This window comes from Vipera ursinii (genome assembly GCF_947247035.1).
Source record: "Vipera ursinii genome assembly, chromosome: Z".
Taxonomy (NCBI): Eukaryota; Metazoa; Chordata; class Lepidosauria; order Squamata; family Viperidae; genus Vipera; species Vipera ursinii.
The window spans coordinates 22,557,374-22,571,575 of NC_139517.1; the positions used below are offsets into that span (position 1 = coordinate 22,557,374).

Below are 14,202 nucleotides of genomic sequence, written 5' to 3' on the forward strand. Positions count from 1 at the left end.
TCTTGAATTGGTTTAATGTATTAGCTTGTTCTCCATGGTTTTTCTGAGCTTCATGTCTGTCTATACATTTTCTCTCCTTTTCAGCAGTACTGAGCAATGTCATGGAATCGCTCACTGCAATCTTAAACAGGTATTCAGTGGGCCTGAGAGTTAAGAAATTGCAAGATTTCTTGCTGGCAGAAGAAGGAATTGATCTTGAGAAAATCAGCATTGCCCTGGGCTACAAAGACACAGTGGAATTTTTAGAGCAAAAGATGCCTCAACTGGTTTTGAACTACAAAATGAACAGGCTTAATACTGTTGTCGCTGTACCTCACTCAGGTAATGTCTGGCCTGGATAGATCCATCACTTGTGGTGATGGTTATAGGCATCCATACTGTGGGGGGGGGGGGTGTGGAGATTCTTGCATGTACAATAGATCTAGCGGATTTGGAGTTGGATACAAAAAAAAAGTTTGGTCTAGTAAAAGTGCTGGACTACAGTCTAAACTGTAATCCTCCTTTAAGTATGGAAAGTGTTGTTGGGGAGCAAATAAGAAGCATTATATGTGTCAGCTTGAGTTGTTAAAAATAAAAGCCAGGTATAAATCTGCAGGTAGTTCTTAATTTATGGCCATTCTTTTAATCATAATTTGAAGTTACACTTTTGGTGAAAAAAGTGACTTACAACCCATCTAACCATTATACCATATCTTTGGGTACGTGATCACAATTTGGGCACTGGTCAACTGTCTCACATTTGTGATGGCTGCATCATCCTGCAGTCACATGATCAGGATTTGTAGTCTTCCCAGCTGGCTTCTGATAAGCAATGAAGTTAGCTGGATTCGGCATTACCATCATTTGCTTAACACCTGCTATGATTCACTTAACAATTATGGTAAAAATTATTGCAAAATTAGGTCTGGCCACTTAAAGTCTTATTTAATAAGCACATTGCTTTATTAATGAATTTTGGTCCTAGTTGTTGTAAATTGAGGATTATCTGCAAAATCCAATAAATAATCTGTTCCTTGTTTCCCATTTTCTTTCCTCTCCATCCAATGGTAAAAGAAAGCTGTCACAGTTTTCTATTACATCGAAATGCTATCTAGCTACAGTGACCCACAAGGCATCCCTGAAGAGAATTATCTGCCATTTATCAATCTTGTTAGCAAGTGTGCATTGGGGAAAGTTGCCCACATTTGGAAAAGACCCATGATTTTGGCTAACTTTTATTAGGGAGAATTTTATAGGGGAAAAGTAGCATAGTGGGGCATAGTACCTGCTTAGAAAGTGGAAGACTTTCATGTACAGAAAGATAAATTGTTGGGGAAAATGTATACAAAATTCATGTGACACCAGAGCATGGATTTTCTGGGCATTAGGATTCCCTGAAAAAATAGTTGGAATGTGTTATTACATTCCCATAAACAATTGGAAAATGGGGGCACGATGGCTCAGCTGTTAAAAGTTGCTGAGGTTGTAACTGGAAAGCTGACAGCCCAGGTTAGAGACCTGAGTGCCACATGACTAGAATACCTCCCATTATTTGACCCAGCTCCTGCTAACCTAGAAGTTAGAACCCCTGCAAATGTGAGTGGTATAAATAGATACCACTTAGGTGGGAAGGTAACAGTGATCTGTGTGCCTCAGTGTATTGTCATACTGGCCACATAACTACAGAAATTTTTTCGGACAAATGCGGGCTCCACTGACTAAGAGACGAGATGAGATTTCCTCCTAGAGTCAGATATGACTGGACAGGGCAAACCTTTGCCTCTTTAGTGATTGGAAATTCTGCCATTTATCTGGAGGAAAGAATAACTGAGAAGGATGGAGAAGATGGTCTTACCTTGATTGGGAAGATGGAGTGACGTTTCAGTTGTTGAACTGAATAAATAAATGGCCCAGCATCTTAACCATTTCATCCTATCTACCAATCTTCCCCTGCATTTCCATCCCTTTATTTCATCGTGGCACTGGATATAAATACGTTTTTGAAAAGATTGCTACTAGTATGTGCTTGTACTTTTTTGACAGCTATCTACCAACCTTTCTGTGTGAAAGTGCATTCTTGGGATTCTCTTCTGCTAATTAGGGTTAGGTTTATTTTCTGTATTGCTCTTTAAAAAAGAACTTTAGCTTTTTGATCAATACAATAATAAAGTTCAGTACCTGATTTGTTCATTTTCTCCGCTCCCATTATATTAAGACGTTATTTTTGTCCCTTCTTTGTTAGATGTGCCAATACCTCTTTTGAAATCCACAGGAACAGCTCACCCATTAAACTCTGCACCAGGTAAACCTTTAATCTGATTCCTCCATACAACAAGAAAGGTAGAGATGGTTTTCAGCAAAAACTATGTTAAGCCAGGCGGAAGGTATCTTTTTTTTGAACCAGTTTGGAATTTTGAGAACATGCCATGAGCATGGCAAAATTCTGTCGAAGCAGTCATGTCCATTCATAAGTGATCCACCAAGAGGGGCAAACTGTTAGTCTGGTTTTGATTATACACAGTCTAATTTATTGGTTTTGTTACTTTTGCAGCTCACAAAGTACTGAGCTGCAGCTGTGCCCATTTGTTTATTTCCTAAGAATGTGTATGAATGAAAGGGTAGAAATGTTTTGAAATAATTACTTTCATGAAGAAAGACAGCGTTGCATTAAACTTTGGTTGTATTTTTCCTCCTAATACAGTCAAAGAGAGATAGTACTCTGCATACTTATCCCTAATTAAGCTCTTTGGAAATTGTATTGATAGCCCAATCTAGCCAATTTTTCAAGGCCATTTTCAAAATCATATTACCGTAGTTTGAGAATCTGCCTGAAGTCTGTAGGGTTTTCTGGGAGCTGCAGGATAAAGTTACTTTTTCTGAGTCTTTGGGAGGTAGATCATAGTGGAATATTAATTCTACTAGAAGAAAGCCGTTTAGTATAGCAGTTAAAGGCACAAACTAGGACTGGGGTTCTTCACCTTCCTTAGGCATGAAAGCCAGCTATGTGCATTTAGGTGATTGGGAGTTTCTCTCAATCCTAGAACCATAGTGTTGGCAAGCCCCTTTTGAAATGTTGCCAAGCGACTTGTGCACATAGTCAAAGAACCATAGGTAAAGGTAAAGGTTCCTTCGCACATGTGTGCTAGTTGTTTCCAACTCTAGGGGCCGGTGCTCATCTCCGTTTCAAAGCCGAAGAGCCAGCGCTTGTCCAAGGACGTCTCCGTGGTCATGTGGCTGGCATGACTAGACGCCAAAGGCGCATGGAACGCTGTTACCTTCCCACCGTAGTGGTCCCTATTTTTCTACTTGCATTTTACGTGCTTTCGAACTGGTAGGTTGGCAGAAGCTGGGACGAGTAACAGGCGCTCACTCTGCTAAGCAGCACTCAGGATTCGACCCGCCAAACTGCTGACCTTCTGATCGACAAGCTCAGCGTCCTAACGCACTGAGCCACCGCGTCCCCTAAAGAACCATAACCACAGGCCAATTGGTATCTGCAACTGTATAGCATCTTTTATAATACAGTATTTTAATTTTTGACTATCCTTGACCACCTATGAGTTATTCTCAGCACTGTAGATGGTTTCAGTAATAAAACACTTGCATTTTTAAAAGATATTATTGGAGTATAGTCTCCGTTATCACTTGCTAGGACTTTAAATTCAATAATGTATTTACTGCATAACTCATTGATTTATGTTATATCAATTATAAAGTTTAATAGTTTGATATTTTGAGTGGAGATACACTATTTATAACCTTTAGGTTTGTAACAGGAACATTTTTTGACCTAACTGTTAATAAGGTCTCTGGTCAAAGTGCACCAGTGGTTTTTTACTCATTAACAATAAGAGGGTATACTGTCATTATGTAATCTTTGTATTTGTTCAGCAAGAAAAATAGCTTTTCCTTATCTACATTGGGCTGGTGAGAGATCAGTCTGACTTTTTGCAGTTTTAGCTTACTATATATATTTCATGAGGTGCCAAGTGCAATATCTTAGTAGGTAATTATTTATTCAGAATACGTGTGTGTGTGTGCGCGCATGTGTGCGCACACACACACAGACACTAACCAATAAGCCATATCACCCTTGCAACAACATTCAGACTAATCACTTGATAAGCTCTGTATCACTCGGAGGTCCCCTGATCTGTTGACAGAACCATTTCTTCAGGTCCTTGCAAAAAACTGTTGAGGTGGGGCCAATCTTATTTCTGCAGGGATGATGCTTTATAGGGAGGGAGCCGCTACAGAGAAGGCCGTTCTTGGTCCCATTATATTGAAGATAGGGACCCACAACATTTCCTACTTCCCTGCTATGGTGGGTCAGGTAGATATGACTGGGAAAAGATAGTCCTTCAGATAACCTGGTCCCAAGCCATCTAGGATCTTGAAAGTGACAATCAGCACCTTGAATTGGACCCAGAAGCAAATCAACAGCTAATGCAGCTTCTGCAGGACACATGTGCAAATATAAGCATGCATAAAACCATCTAGGCCACCACATTTTGAACCAATTAAAGCTGATCCTGGACACTTTTCAAGGGCAGCCCCATCTAGAGCTCATTGCAATAGTCAAGATGAGAGGTGGGTTAAGCATGGGTAACTGAGCAGGGATTGTTAGTCTAGGAAAGGCCTTCAGTTGCATAAAGGTGGTCCTGGCCATGACTGCTACTAGTCCTTAAGCAGTAGGAGTCCAGGAGAACTTCCAGATTACTCACCAGGTCTGTCTGTGGCAGTGGAACCCCATCCAAGATCAGAGATGGCAATTCTCCTTGGAAGAAAGCTTCCCAAACCTGAAGCTATTCTGTCTTGCCAAATTCAGTTTCACCCTCATTGCTCCCTATCCAGCCGTTAACATCATCCAGGTACTGCAAAACGGAGATTGACTTAACTCGCCATGGGCTGAGATATATAGTTGGGTGTCTTGAGCATATTGAAGATATTTTTCTCCTTTTTGTGTTTTGAGTAAAGTCAACAAATTAGAAACAATAAAAATCATAATTTTACACCTAAAGTCTTTATTGAGCTCATCTGGGAAGTACAACTTCAGAGAGCTAATCTAAGCACTTTATGTTCACCTGGACTCAGTATGAAGTCAGAATAGAAAAGACAGTAGTGTCAAGAGATATATTAAGCAAATCCAGCCAATGTTAGAAGAGGAGGCATATAAAGCATATAACATTATTACTATCGGTTTCTGAAATATGGAAGCAAGGGAGCCAAGATATTTTGAAGATACGGTACCTTTACTGAAGAAGCTCTTGACCTTTTAAAAACCTTGTGAACCACCCTGAGTCCTACGGGAGAATGGCAGTATATAAGTCTAATAAACTAAACTAACTAAACTAATAATATTTGTGAGGCATAGCATTCAGATAATCAAGACAAAATGATATCTACTTGAAATCTTGTAATTTATTATAAGGAATATAATATTAGAATGATGTGTGGAGGAGTATGTACTCATTCAGTGTGGTGGGTAAAGGTGCCAGGCTGGGAATGGGTAAACCCAAGTTCCTGGTCCTCATGTAGAAAACCAGCTGGATGACTTTGGTCAGTCATTCACTCTCAGCCTTAGGGTGAAGGCAAAGGCAAACCACTTCAGAAATGTTCCTTCATATCATGGTGAGCATGAGGTCTAGCTCAATCTCGCTGAAAAGAACCCTGAAAATCCACATTCAGTGACAATGTTCCTATTATGATGCATAATTGATAGCTTTTCCAGTATAGTTGAGAACCTGCAGATGGAGGATTTTTTTGTCACATTTGTTACTCTGACTTCTGAATGTTGTCACCTTTCCTCCCCTACGTTTTTACTATTCTAGCTTCCTTCAGATGCTCTTCATCCCAGTCCAGCTCTTCTTCCTCTTCTTCCTCAGATCAGTCTACCTGCACATCAAAAAATTCAAACCAATTCAAATCTGAAAAGAAACCTGGTAAGTTTGTATTTGATTCTGAAATTTTGGGAACAATGGGAACCAGGCTTACAAGGTTAGGAAATGTTAGACGAAGTGATACATTTCTGTGAAAATGGGTCCTTAATATCATTATGAGAAGCCCTCTTCTGTAATTGTCACTGCATATGGTTACTCTCAATTCATTTGTGTGCATATTCCTTCTTATAATGAGTGTGATTTATTTAAAAGAAAATTTGTGTAGAATTCCAAGTCTATACGGCAAAATAGGCTCATGTGGCTATTGGCTAGATGGGAAGCAGGCCCAAGGCCTACAAGCTGCAACAGGTTTGCATGCACCAGTAGCTTCTGCAGCCATCTGACTCTCCCCTCTGGCTGAGTGGGAAGCAGGCCCAAGGTCTCTGGGAATCTAGTGTGTGGGGAAAACAAGCACAAGGTCTGCAGCTTAACAACCATGGTAATGACTCCATTATTGTCATAACTCGAGGACCACCTGTACTGTAGCACTCCTTAAGAAGGAGATACACAATGATTCTGTAGAACTTGTTTGGGTTGTTTTGATTTCTATTTGCTGTTAACTATTGTATCTTGCTATAAACATTTTGGAAGAGTAGCTCTTTGTCTCTTGTTCTCCCTCTTAAAGACTTAAAATAACAGATGAAGTACTCACATGTTACATGTCCTCTTTCGGTTGTCTCTGCAATAATGGTACACTACTTCTTTCCTAGACTTAAAAGACATCTTTAAACCTGCTTTCACCATCAGTGATCTGTCTGCAAGAGACTCTCAGCATCAAAATGTACCTGCTGCAATTGCTCTAGTTTCTCCTGAAGTAAATAACTTGTTTCGCACAAAGCCGCCAAGCTCAGCTACCATGACATCAAACTTCCCTTCATTCCAGGAGCCCCACAATGCTTCATCAGTCAAAGTCAAGAGTTCCTCTCATTTTCCTTCTATTGTTCTGTCACAGCAGCCATGCCAGCTCAGTGCAAACTCACACACTGAAGACCTTCCCAGCAATTCAAATGTGACCACATTCCAAACCTCAACTGTTCAGGATAAATTGAAGCAACAAGTGGCCCAACTTCTGGCCATGTATCCAGAGGGCATGTCTCTGTTCCAGTTCCGTATTGCCTATAGTGCTACTTTTAAACAACATTTCCCAGTGGGCACTGCTGCTTCTACCAAGCAACGTCTTCTCGACATGCCGGACACTGTTTATCTGAAGGGTCATGGAGTTCAGGCTTTGTTATTTCCTGTGTCCTCTGATGTATCACCTGCAAAGCCAGGTATGTGCTATTGTGGAATTTCCTTCATTTCCTAATGTGACTGCATTGTGTTTTTGAAACGGAAAAATAACATGACTGCCCCAGATTCTCCTTCCACACTTTCCACAAACCACATGATCAAATTAAAACAAAATTAGAGCTTTTATTCCAACTGCAGACATACGAAAATGCTTTACAAGCAAGAACACTTCATGTTCATCAGGCACAAGGATCTTAAGCATGTAGGATGAAGAAGAATTAAATAAGGTTATTGTGTGGGGTATTTTTAGACCGAAACTGGTACCACCATCTTTTCAGGGAAAGAAGTATCCCTACTCTTGTGTAAAAAACAAGACAGAGCTAGGGAGAAAAATTTCGGAGAATAGAGATTAGTGGGTTTGGGGGTGGAATACAAGAACACAGACATGTTCTACATTTTGATGCTTGGATTTATGGAAAATGTAAGATTGTATAGAACATTTCCCCTCTCATTCAAATGGTTATTTAACTGTTTTAAAGCCAAATTCAGAATATGGTAATTGAGCCCTTAGAACTCCTTTTTTTAATACAAATTTTATTGATTTTCTAATATTACATTCACATATTTGAAAAGCAACGTGGTGGCTGGGTAGTAGTAATTCAATTACATACAGATATCAGTACAGATTTCAAATTGCTACCATAAACATTTCCTCTCTTTCCCCCATCATATATACTGTCTATTTGTAGATTTAAAGACGAAGTTTTAGCCTATCAATCCCATAGAAAATAACTTTCTTACATATATCCATAGTTTTTAGTTTACACATATTCTAAAGACCTAATAGTTTTTTCAATTTTAATTTCCACTAACATTTAAATTTAACGTTTTATATTTATCATTCCCAAGATTTTTAGTATACTCCCAATTCATCTCACCATTCCTCACAAAATCTAATACTCAAAATACACATCCCATTTACTTAACTTCTCACCCTCTAAGTAAACAAATTAAGGATACAATATGATATCCTTCCTTTTTGCTAATTTTCAGTTGTTTTTTTAAGTAGTAATCAAAATTTCTTTTTATTTCAATATTTAATACTTCCTCTCTTCCTCTTTGTATCTGCTATCTCTTGCTTAAACTGATAATTTTTGTTTTTAACATTCCATATAGACCTATTTATTACTTTCAACAATAGGTTTTTAGCTTGTCTACATTATTCACCTTTACATGACCTTTATGCACAAATCAATATTCAACTTAGCTATTAATATTTATACTGCTAAATTTTAATGGTCAAAATCTTTTCATTATCTCAGTTCATAACAATGTCTTGTGTTCATGCACATCTTATCTATTTAAGTACATTCTGTTTCAGATTTCAATAAGATGGTCAAAACTCCATTCTTCTTGAATCTTATTCTGGCTTTTTTCCTTTGCCAAATCTTCTTCCATGTCCTTGTTTTTGGGTCATCGAACCAATCTCCTTGTAATGTAATGTATATTAATTGATAATGGCACGACCATCCGATTGCCATTATTTTGAGAGGACTTGTAGGTTTAGTGGGTCGTCTCTTTATTGTTCCATATCGACATAGTTGTTCTGAATTGTTTGTGTTCTCATCCAACTGTTCTTTTTCTAGATCCTCTAGTTCCTTCTGAGTTGTATAAGAAACCTTTTCCTTTTTCCAAGTTGTCAATGTCTTCTGGATTTTCAAATATCAATATTTGTTTAATAGTAGATTCTTCTGTCATTGTACTTGAACGTTTCATTTTTTCTATTGTATTTTGTATAGATGATTCTTTAGTTGTGTCAAAGTTTGGGCTTTCATATCTGGGCTGTCTGTTCCTTCACCTAGCCTCTTAGTATTTCATTGGTTGTGGTAAGAATTTGGATTAGTGTTTTCAACATAGCGAGAGTTTGTTGATCTTCCTCAATAAATAAATTTTGTTCCTGGTCTTCTTCCATATTGGTATTTTAAGGTAAAGGATTTTTTTTCTAAGTAGGGAACACAAAGCCTTTCACAGCTGTTGTTTCAAAGTTCTCAAGGTTATGTATCTTATCTATTTCCCTGGGCAGTCAGCCAGACCCTTTTTAAAGTTTCCCTTTCGAGTCCCAAAGTTGTCTTAATCTTTTCAGTTTTTCTTTTTTTTTCATAAGAAAGAATCCAGATTTCCAACAGAAATAGACAATGAAAAATAGGAAATAAAAAATCTTTCAATCCACATGCTTTGAGAAATAAAGTTCCAATTGGGATTCAGTTATTTTTTCAACATTTAAAATGCCCCTGGGTATTTAGTCACCGCTTTTTCTGGAGGGACTGCAAAGGTCCCCCTTCCCTCACCGCAGGGGGGGGAATGCTTAGCAGCTTAAGGAGTACAGAAAGTAATTAGGGTGTAAAAGAGGTAGATCTCACCCAGACTCTTCCACGCTGCTTTAAGAGTTGTCTGGTAGAAAATGTGACTTCCCCGCTGTTCACAGCCTAGGGATGAGCCATAATGGCAGGTCCTTTCATCTGCCCGTTTGGAGGGATCACCAGGTCTAACAGGAGAGTTGAGGCTCTCCCGCAATCCAGCAAGGGCCCCTCCTTGCTGGTCTCCTCTTCGGGGCAACTTTCAGCCCCTTTCAGGGCCCCCCAGTGATGCAAAACTGGACCGGGGGGGGGAGAGAGAGAGAGCAAGTCTCCCAGCCATCCACAGCGGCTGCATGACCAACCGGAAGTCCTCGAGCCCTCAGAACTCCTATGAACTAGTAGTTTCCTGACATTGTGCATGGAAACATGTAAAACTATTTTTCAAATCCTAAAATAGGCATATGACTTAAAAAAACAACCCTAAAGGTTTCTCTACCCAGCCCGCACATCTATACAAGTGATGCAATCTATCCTATCTTAATATCTTGGGTTTTGTTATAGATAAGATGAAGGCCAATAAAAAGCCAACAAAAGAAATGCAAAGTTGATATGTGAGCATAATTATTAAATGCTCAGAGATCTGGCAGAATTCCCTTGGAACAGTTTTATCACAAGTTAAACTTTCTTTTATAGCCCCTTTCCCAGGTGATTATGAGCCCTGAAATTATTGGCCAAGATCCTGTAAGGTGCTCTGCTCTCTGGCCTTCAATGGTACCCACTACTTTTATCTACACACCTTTCAGATAAATTTATGTTTTGTTTCTCCCCAGGTCAGCCTGCCTCTTCCAAAGTGGAGAATGTTACAGTGGTCCCTAGCCATGCCTTGGTCCATCCTGTAACTCTGACTAAACCTGCTGCAAAAAACTTTGAATCTTGCCTGGAGCCTGCTGTTCCCAAGGTTGCCATGATGCCTGTACCTAAGCCCCATCATTCCTTGCAATATTATCAATCCATAAGAGCACCAGAAGATAAAGGGAATAAGCCACTCACTGAACATCACCCCCAGAGTGTCCCAGGTTTTATTAAAATTGTGCAAACGAATTCATCCCATTTGAATGGTCCCAGTCCCAACCTAAGAGACGTCTCCTTCATCCCACATTTCTCTGCAGCTTTACCTACATGTTCTCAAGACACAGTATGTGGTGATAATTTGCAGCCAGATATTCTTAAATCCAGATTTGCATCTCCAACTAACTCAAAGATTTCTGGCACTCTTCCATCAGTTGACTTGACACCAGTTCCTCCAGTTTCTGTAAAACCTGAAATTTACTCTCCAAGGAGTACATCACAGAGCACTGTTGGTATTCGGCATACACTTCCGGTGCAACCACCATCTCCCATCCTGAGTACCGAACAAAGGAATAGTAATGCTATTTCAGAATTTGATTCCTCTTCTGAAGTGCAGAAACAATCCAGAACTTTGCAGCACTTCTCAAGTCCTGACTCCTCTGCAAAGAGAAATTCTGTTTCTCCATTGTTTAGAAATTCTGCAAGCTTCTTTCCACCCAGATCCCAACCAGAGCACCAATTACAACAGCCTATCCATGCAAGACTAGATGGTCTGCAGCCCAGTTCTGTTCCTTTAGCAGATAAGAGCCTCATAAAAAACTCTTTGGACAGAGTGTCTCCTGTAGCCATGTATCAGACAAAAACCACTAATGTGAATCCTCTTGAAACCAGCTCAACCACAGAATCATTCAGTACCTGTTCAGTCAGTGGACCTGTTCAGCCTTTGCACACTTCATCTGGGATTGCCAATAATTCCATGGCTTTGTCATCTACGTCCTCCTCAGAGACAAGAGCAGTTAGTCCAGCTTCTTCTGTGATAGACTCTATTGCCAGTGCTTCTGCTAAGATCACCAGTAATTCCACTCCTTTGTTTCCTGAGACTCCTGCTTCCACTCAGCAGAGACAGTATGCCAGCGCAGCTGCTACTGTAATCTCAAACACAAAAACAACAAGCCCTACTTCTTTGTCATCAGAATCCACCACCAGTTCACACTACCAGTTTGCATATGCTTCCAGCAGGATGACCACTAGTTCCAGTGCTCTATCTTCTGAGACTTATGCTTTCACACATCAGAGACAGAATGCACAGGCAGATGGGACTATAATTGCCTCAAGTACAAAAACAGTGAGCTCCATTTCTCCTCTAGATTCTGCCACCAGCTTATCTTGCCAGCATGTCTATGCTTCTGCCAAGGCCTCCAGTACTAGTGTGTTGTCACCTGAGGCTTGTGCTTTTTCATATCGGAAACAACAAAGTGCAACTGCAGCTGCAGACTCTTCAGGGACAAGATCAAGAAGCAAAACACCCTCCCCTTCAAAGTCCACCGTCTATCGTACTTCAAATGCTGCTTCAAGAACTAGTTTAAATCATGCTCCTCCTAGTCAGGATAATTTCACATCCTCATTTTCTAAACAGGGGTATCCTTATGTCTCTTTGCAAGAAAAGCAGATGCCTGAGCCCACTGTTACTTCTGCTGTTTCCCGAATCTACGATGGATGTCTCATCCTATAAAGTTAGCCTTAAAATGGTCCATATGAAGACATTTGCCTATGGACACTTTTTTTTCAGGGAGAGATGCCTCTTGAATGTGCTGCCTAAGTGCATTTGGAGACCATCCTTGTCTAAGCCAACCAGTGACCATTTAACTCAAATTCAGAGAATTCTCTGTTAAGAATATTGAAATCGAATTGATTCAGCCATAAAAAGAACTGTCATTAAGATTGCACATAGTGAGATAGCTACCTCAAATGGCACATAACATGGAGCTACAGTACAGGAGAGGAAAGTGATGCTTTTATAGCCATTCCAGTGCCCTCTATCTGATTTTCTGGCTTTTTATGTGATGGAAAACTCCATCAACAGCATTGAGCCAATGTCAGCTGATTAACTCATTTTCTGAATGAGCAGAAGCTGTGATGTCCCCCCCCTTTCAGGTGGGTGTACATCGGGGGTCTTCAAACTTGGCCCTTTTATGACTTGTGGACTTCAACTCCCAGAATTTCTCAGCCAGCGTGCCTGGTTGAGGAATTCTGAGAGTTGAAGTCCAGAAGTCATAAAAGGGCCATGTTTGAAGACCCAGGTGTATGCCTTGCGTTGTCTGGCTCAGAAATATCACTGTGAGATTTTCCTTTTAATTCTACTAACTAGAGCTTTTTGGGGGGTGGGAGAGGGAGGTGGGAAGGCAGGGTAGAATTGTATTTGTCTAGGTGGTCAGATTCTATGCTGGAAGCAGCTTGGTTTGCTGTTGTACAAGCTTGTAATTGTGTATAATTACTTTATACTGTTCTGTTCTGAAATCACAGGCACAAATTGATTCCTGAACCTTCAGCCTTCTCTCTCAGTCTGATGAAATGTTTGTATGCAACACATTTGAAACAATTCTGAAACAATTTGTTTCAATAATTTGCAGGATGTTGAATGTGTTGCCCTCTGAATCTTGTAATATCTGGGAGCAGAATGGTTGAAGATGGTTCTTTCTGTATTTTCCTCTGGAAATTCTGCTGAATCATCTTCACATGGGTTGTGATTTGGCAGAAATAGAAACCTGGATTGTTCTGATCCTGAGTTATGGCCAAAACAAAATCTGAAGACATGCTGGAGTGATTTTTTTAAGAATGAATGCAGCTAGGTTGGAATGTGTTGCTTTTTGCCCTCCTGCTTCTCTACACAGGCTGGGTGTTTGCCTGCTCACTTCCTGTTTTCCCAGCATTCTTCCCTTTTACCCCTTCAGTTGAGACTAATGACCCAATGCTGCATATGCCACCGGCTGACCTGTCCTTCAGTCTTCCCAACACCTTCCCCTTAGCTACCTCCTACCCTTTTTCTCATAGTCTTCTCTTTCTCTCCTTCTCTCAATGAGAGCAGATTTACTTTAAATCCTTTCTCTAAACCTGCTTCTGGCTTATTACCAACCATCTCTATTTTGCAACTCAACCCCCCCCCCCCATGTCTACAGAGAAAGAAGTTAACCTCCTAAGGGTAGTTATGTTGAAGGATAAGAATTTAGGAGAACATATTCAAGCAACAATAAGGAACATGTAAATTTTTTTGCAGCCAAATATTCCATCTCCAATTTAATTGCTTTTAGGAAATAAATACTTTATGTAATACTTTTGTTCATTGTGTGTGGATCTTTTGACTTATATTTTTGTGTCAAATGAAATAAAATGTTTAGCAGAGAATAAGTTACGTTTGATATGTTTTAATTTGTAAATGGGTGTGGGCAAAAATCTATAGGAATTGCTTAGAGTTAAGATTTTTATTAGTATTGTCTCCCCCTCCCAAAAATATGTGTATATCATCTAAATTATAGAAAGAGCCAGTTTAGTGTAGCGGTTGAGGTACTGGCCTAGAAACTAAGAGACCTTTAGGCCTCCCTTAGGCATGAAAGCTGGATAACTTTGAGCCAATCACTTTTTCAGTCCAACTTGCCTCACAAAGCTGTGTGGGCAAAATAGAAGACTGGAGTATTCAGTATGTTTACTGTCTTGAATTATGGAATAAATAACATGCTATTTATAAGTGTAATAATAAATACTGTATAGTATTTGTTGTAGAAAAATGATAGCATTTAAGACTGGATTATACATCTGAACCCTAGAAGGATTGGGAACTAATTTGGTTGACA

General features: G+C 39.7%; 1 protein-coding gene across 7 annotated transcripts in view; it reads left to right on the forward strand.

The window, feature by feature from the left end:
* LOC310650316 (uncharacterized protein) overlaps window positions 1–13,759 on the forward strand; it is a 35,717-nt gene extending 21,958 nt beyond the window's left edge. For 6 of the 7 annotated variants that reach the window (XM_083379190.1, XM_083379191.1, XM_083379193.1 and 3 more), the window contains 5 exons: window positions 85–321; window positions 2,222–2,281; window positions 5,811–5,921; window positions 6,629–7,189; window positions 10,336–13,759. In XM_083379190.1, coding sequence (XP_083235316.1) covers window positions 85–321; window positions 2,222–2,281; window positions 5,811–5,921; window positions 6,629–7,189; window positions 10,336–12,086 — 2,720 coding nt within the window. In that variant the 3' untranslated portion in view covers window positions 12,087–13,759. The remainder of the gene's footprint in view (window positions 1–84; window positions 322–2,221; window positions 2,282–5,810; window positions 5,922–6,628; window positions 7,190–10,335) is intronic. The other variant, XM_083379194.1, reaches the window with a different exon arrangement.
* The last annotated feature ends 443 nt before the right edge of the window (window positions 13,760–14,202 follow it).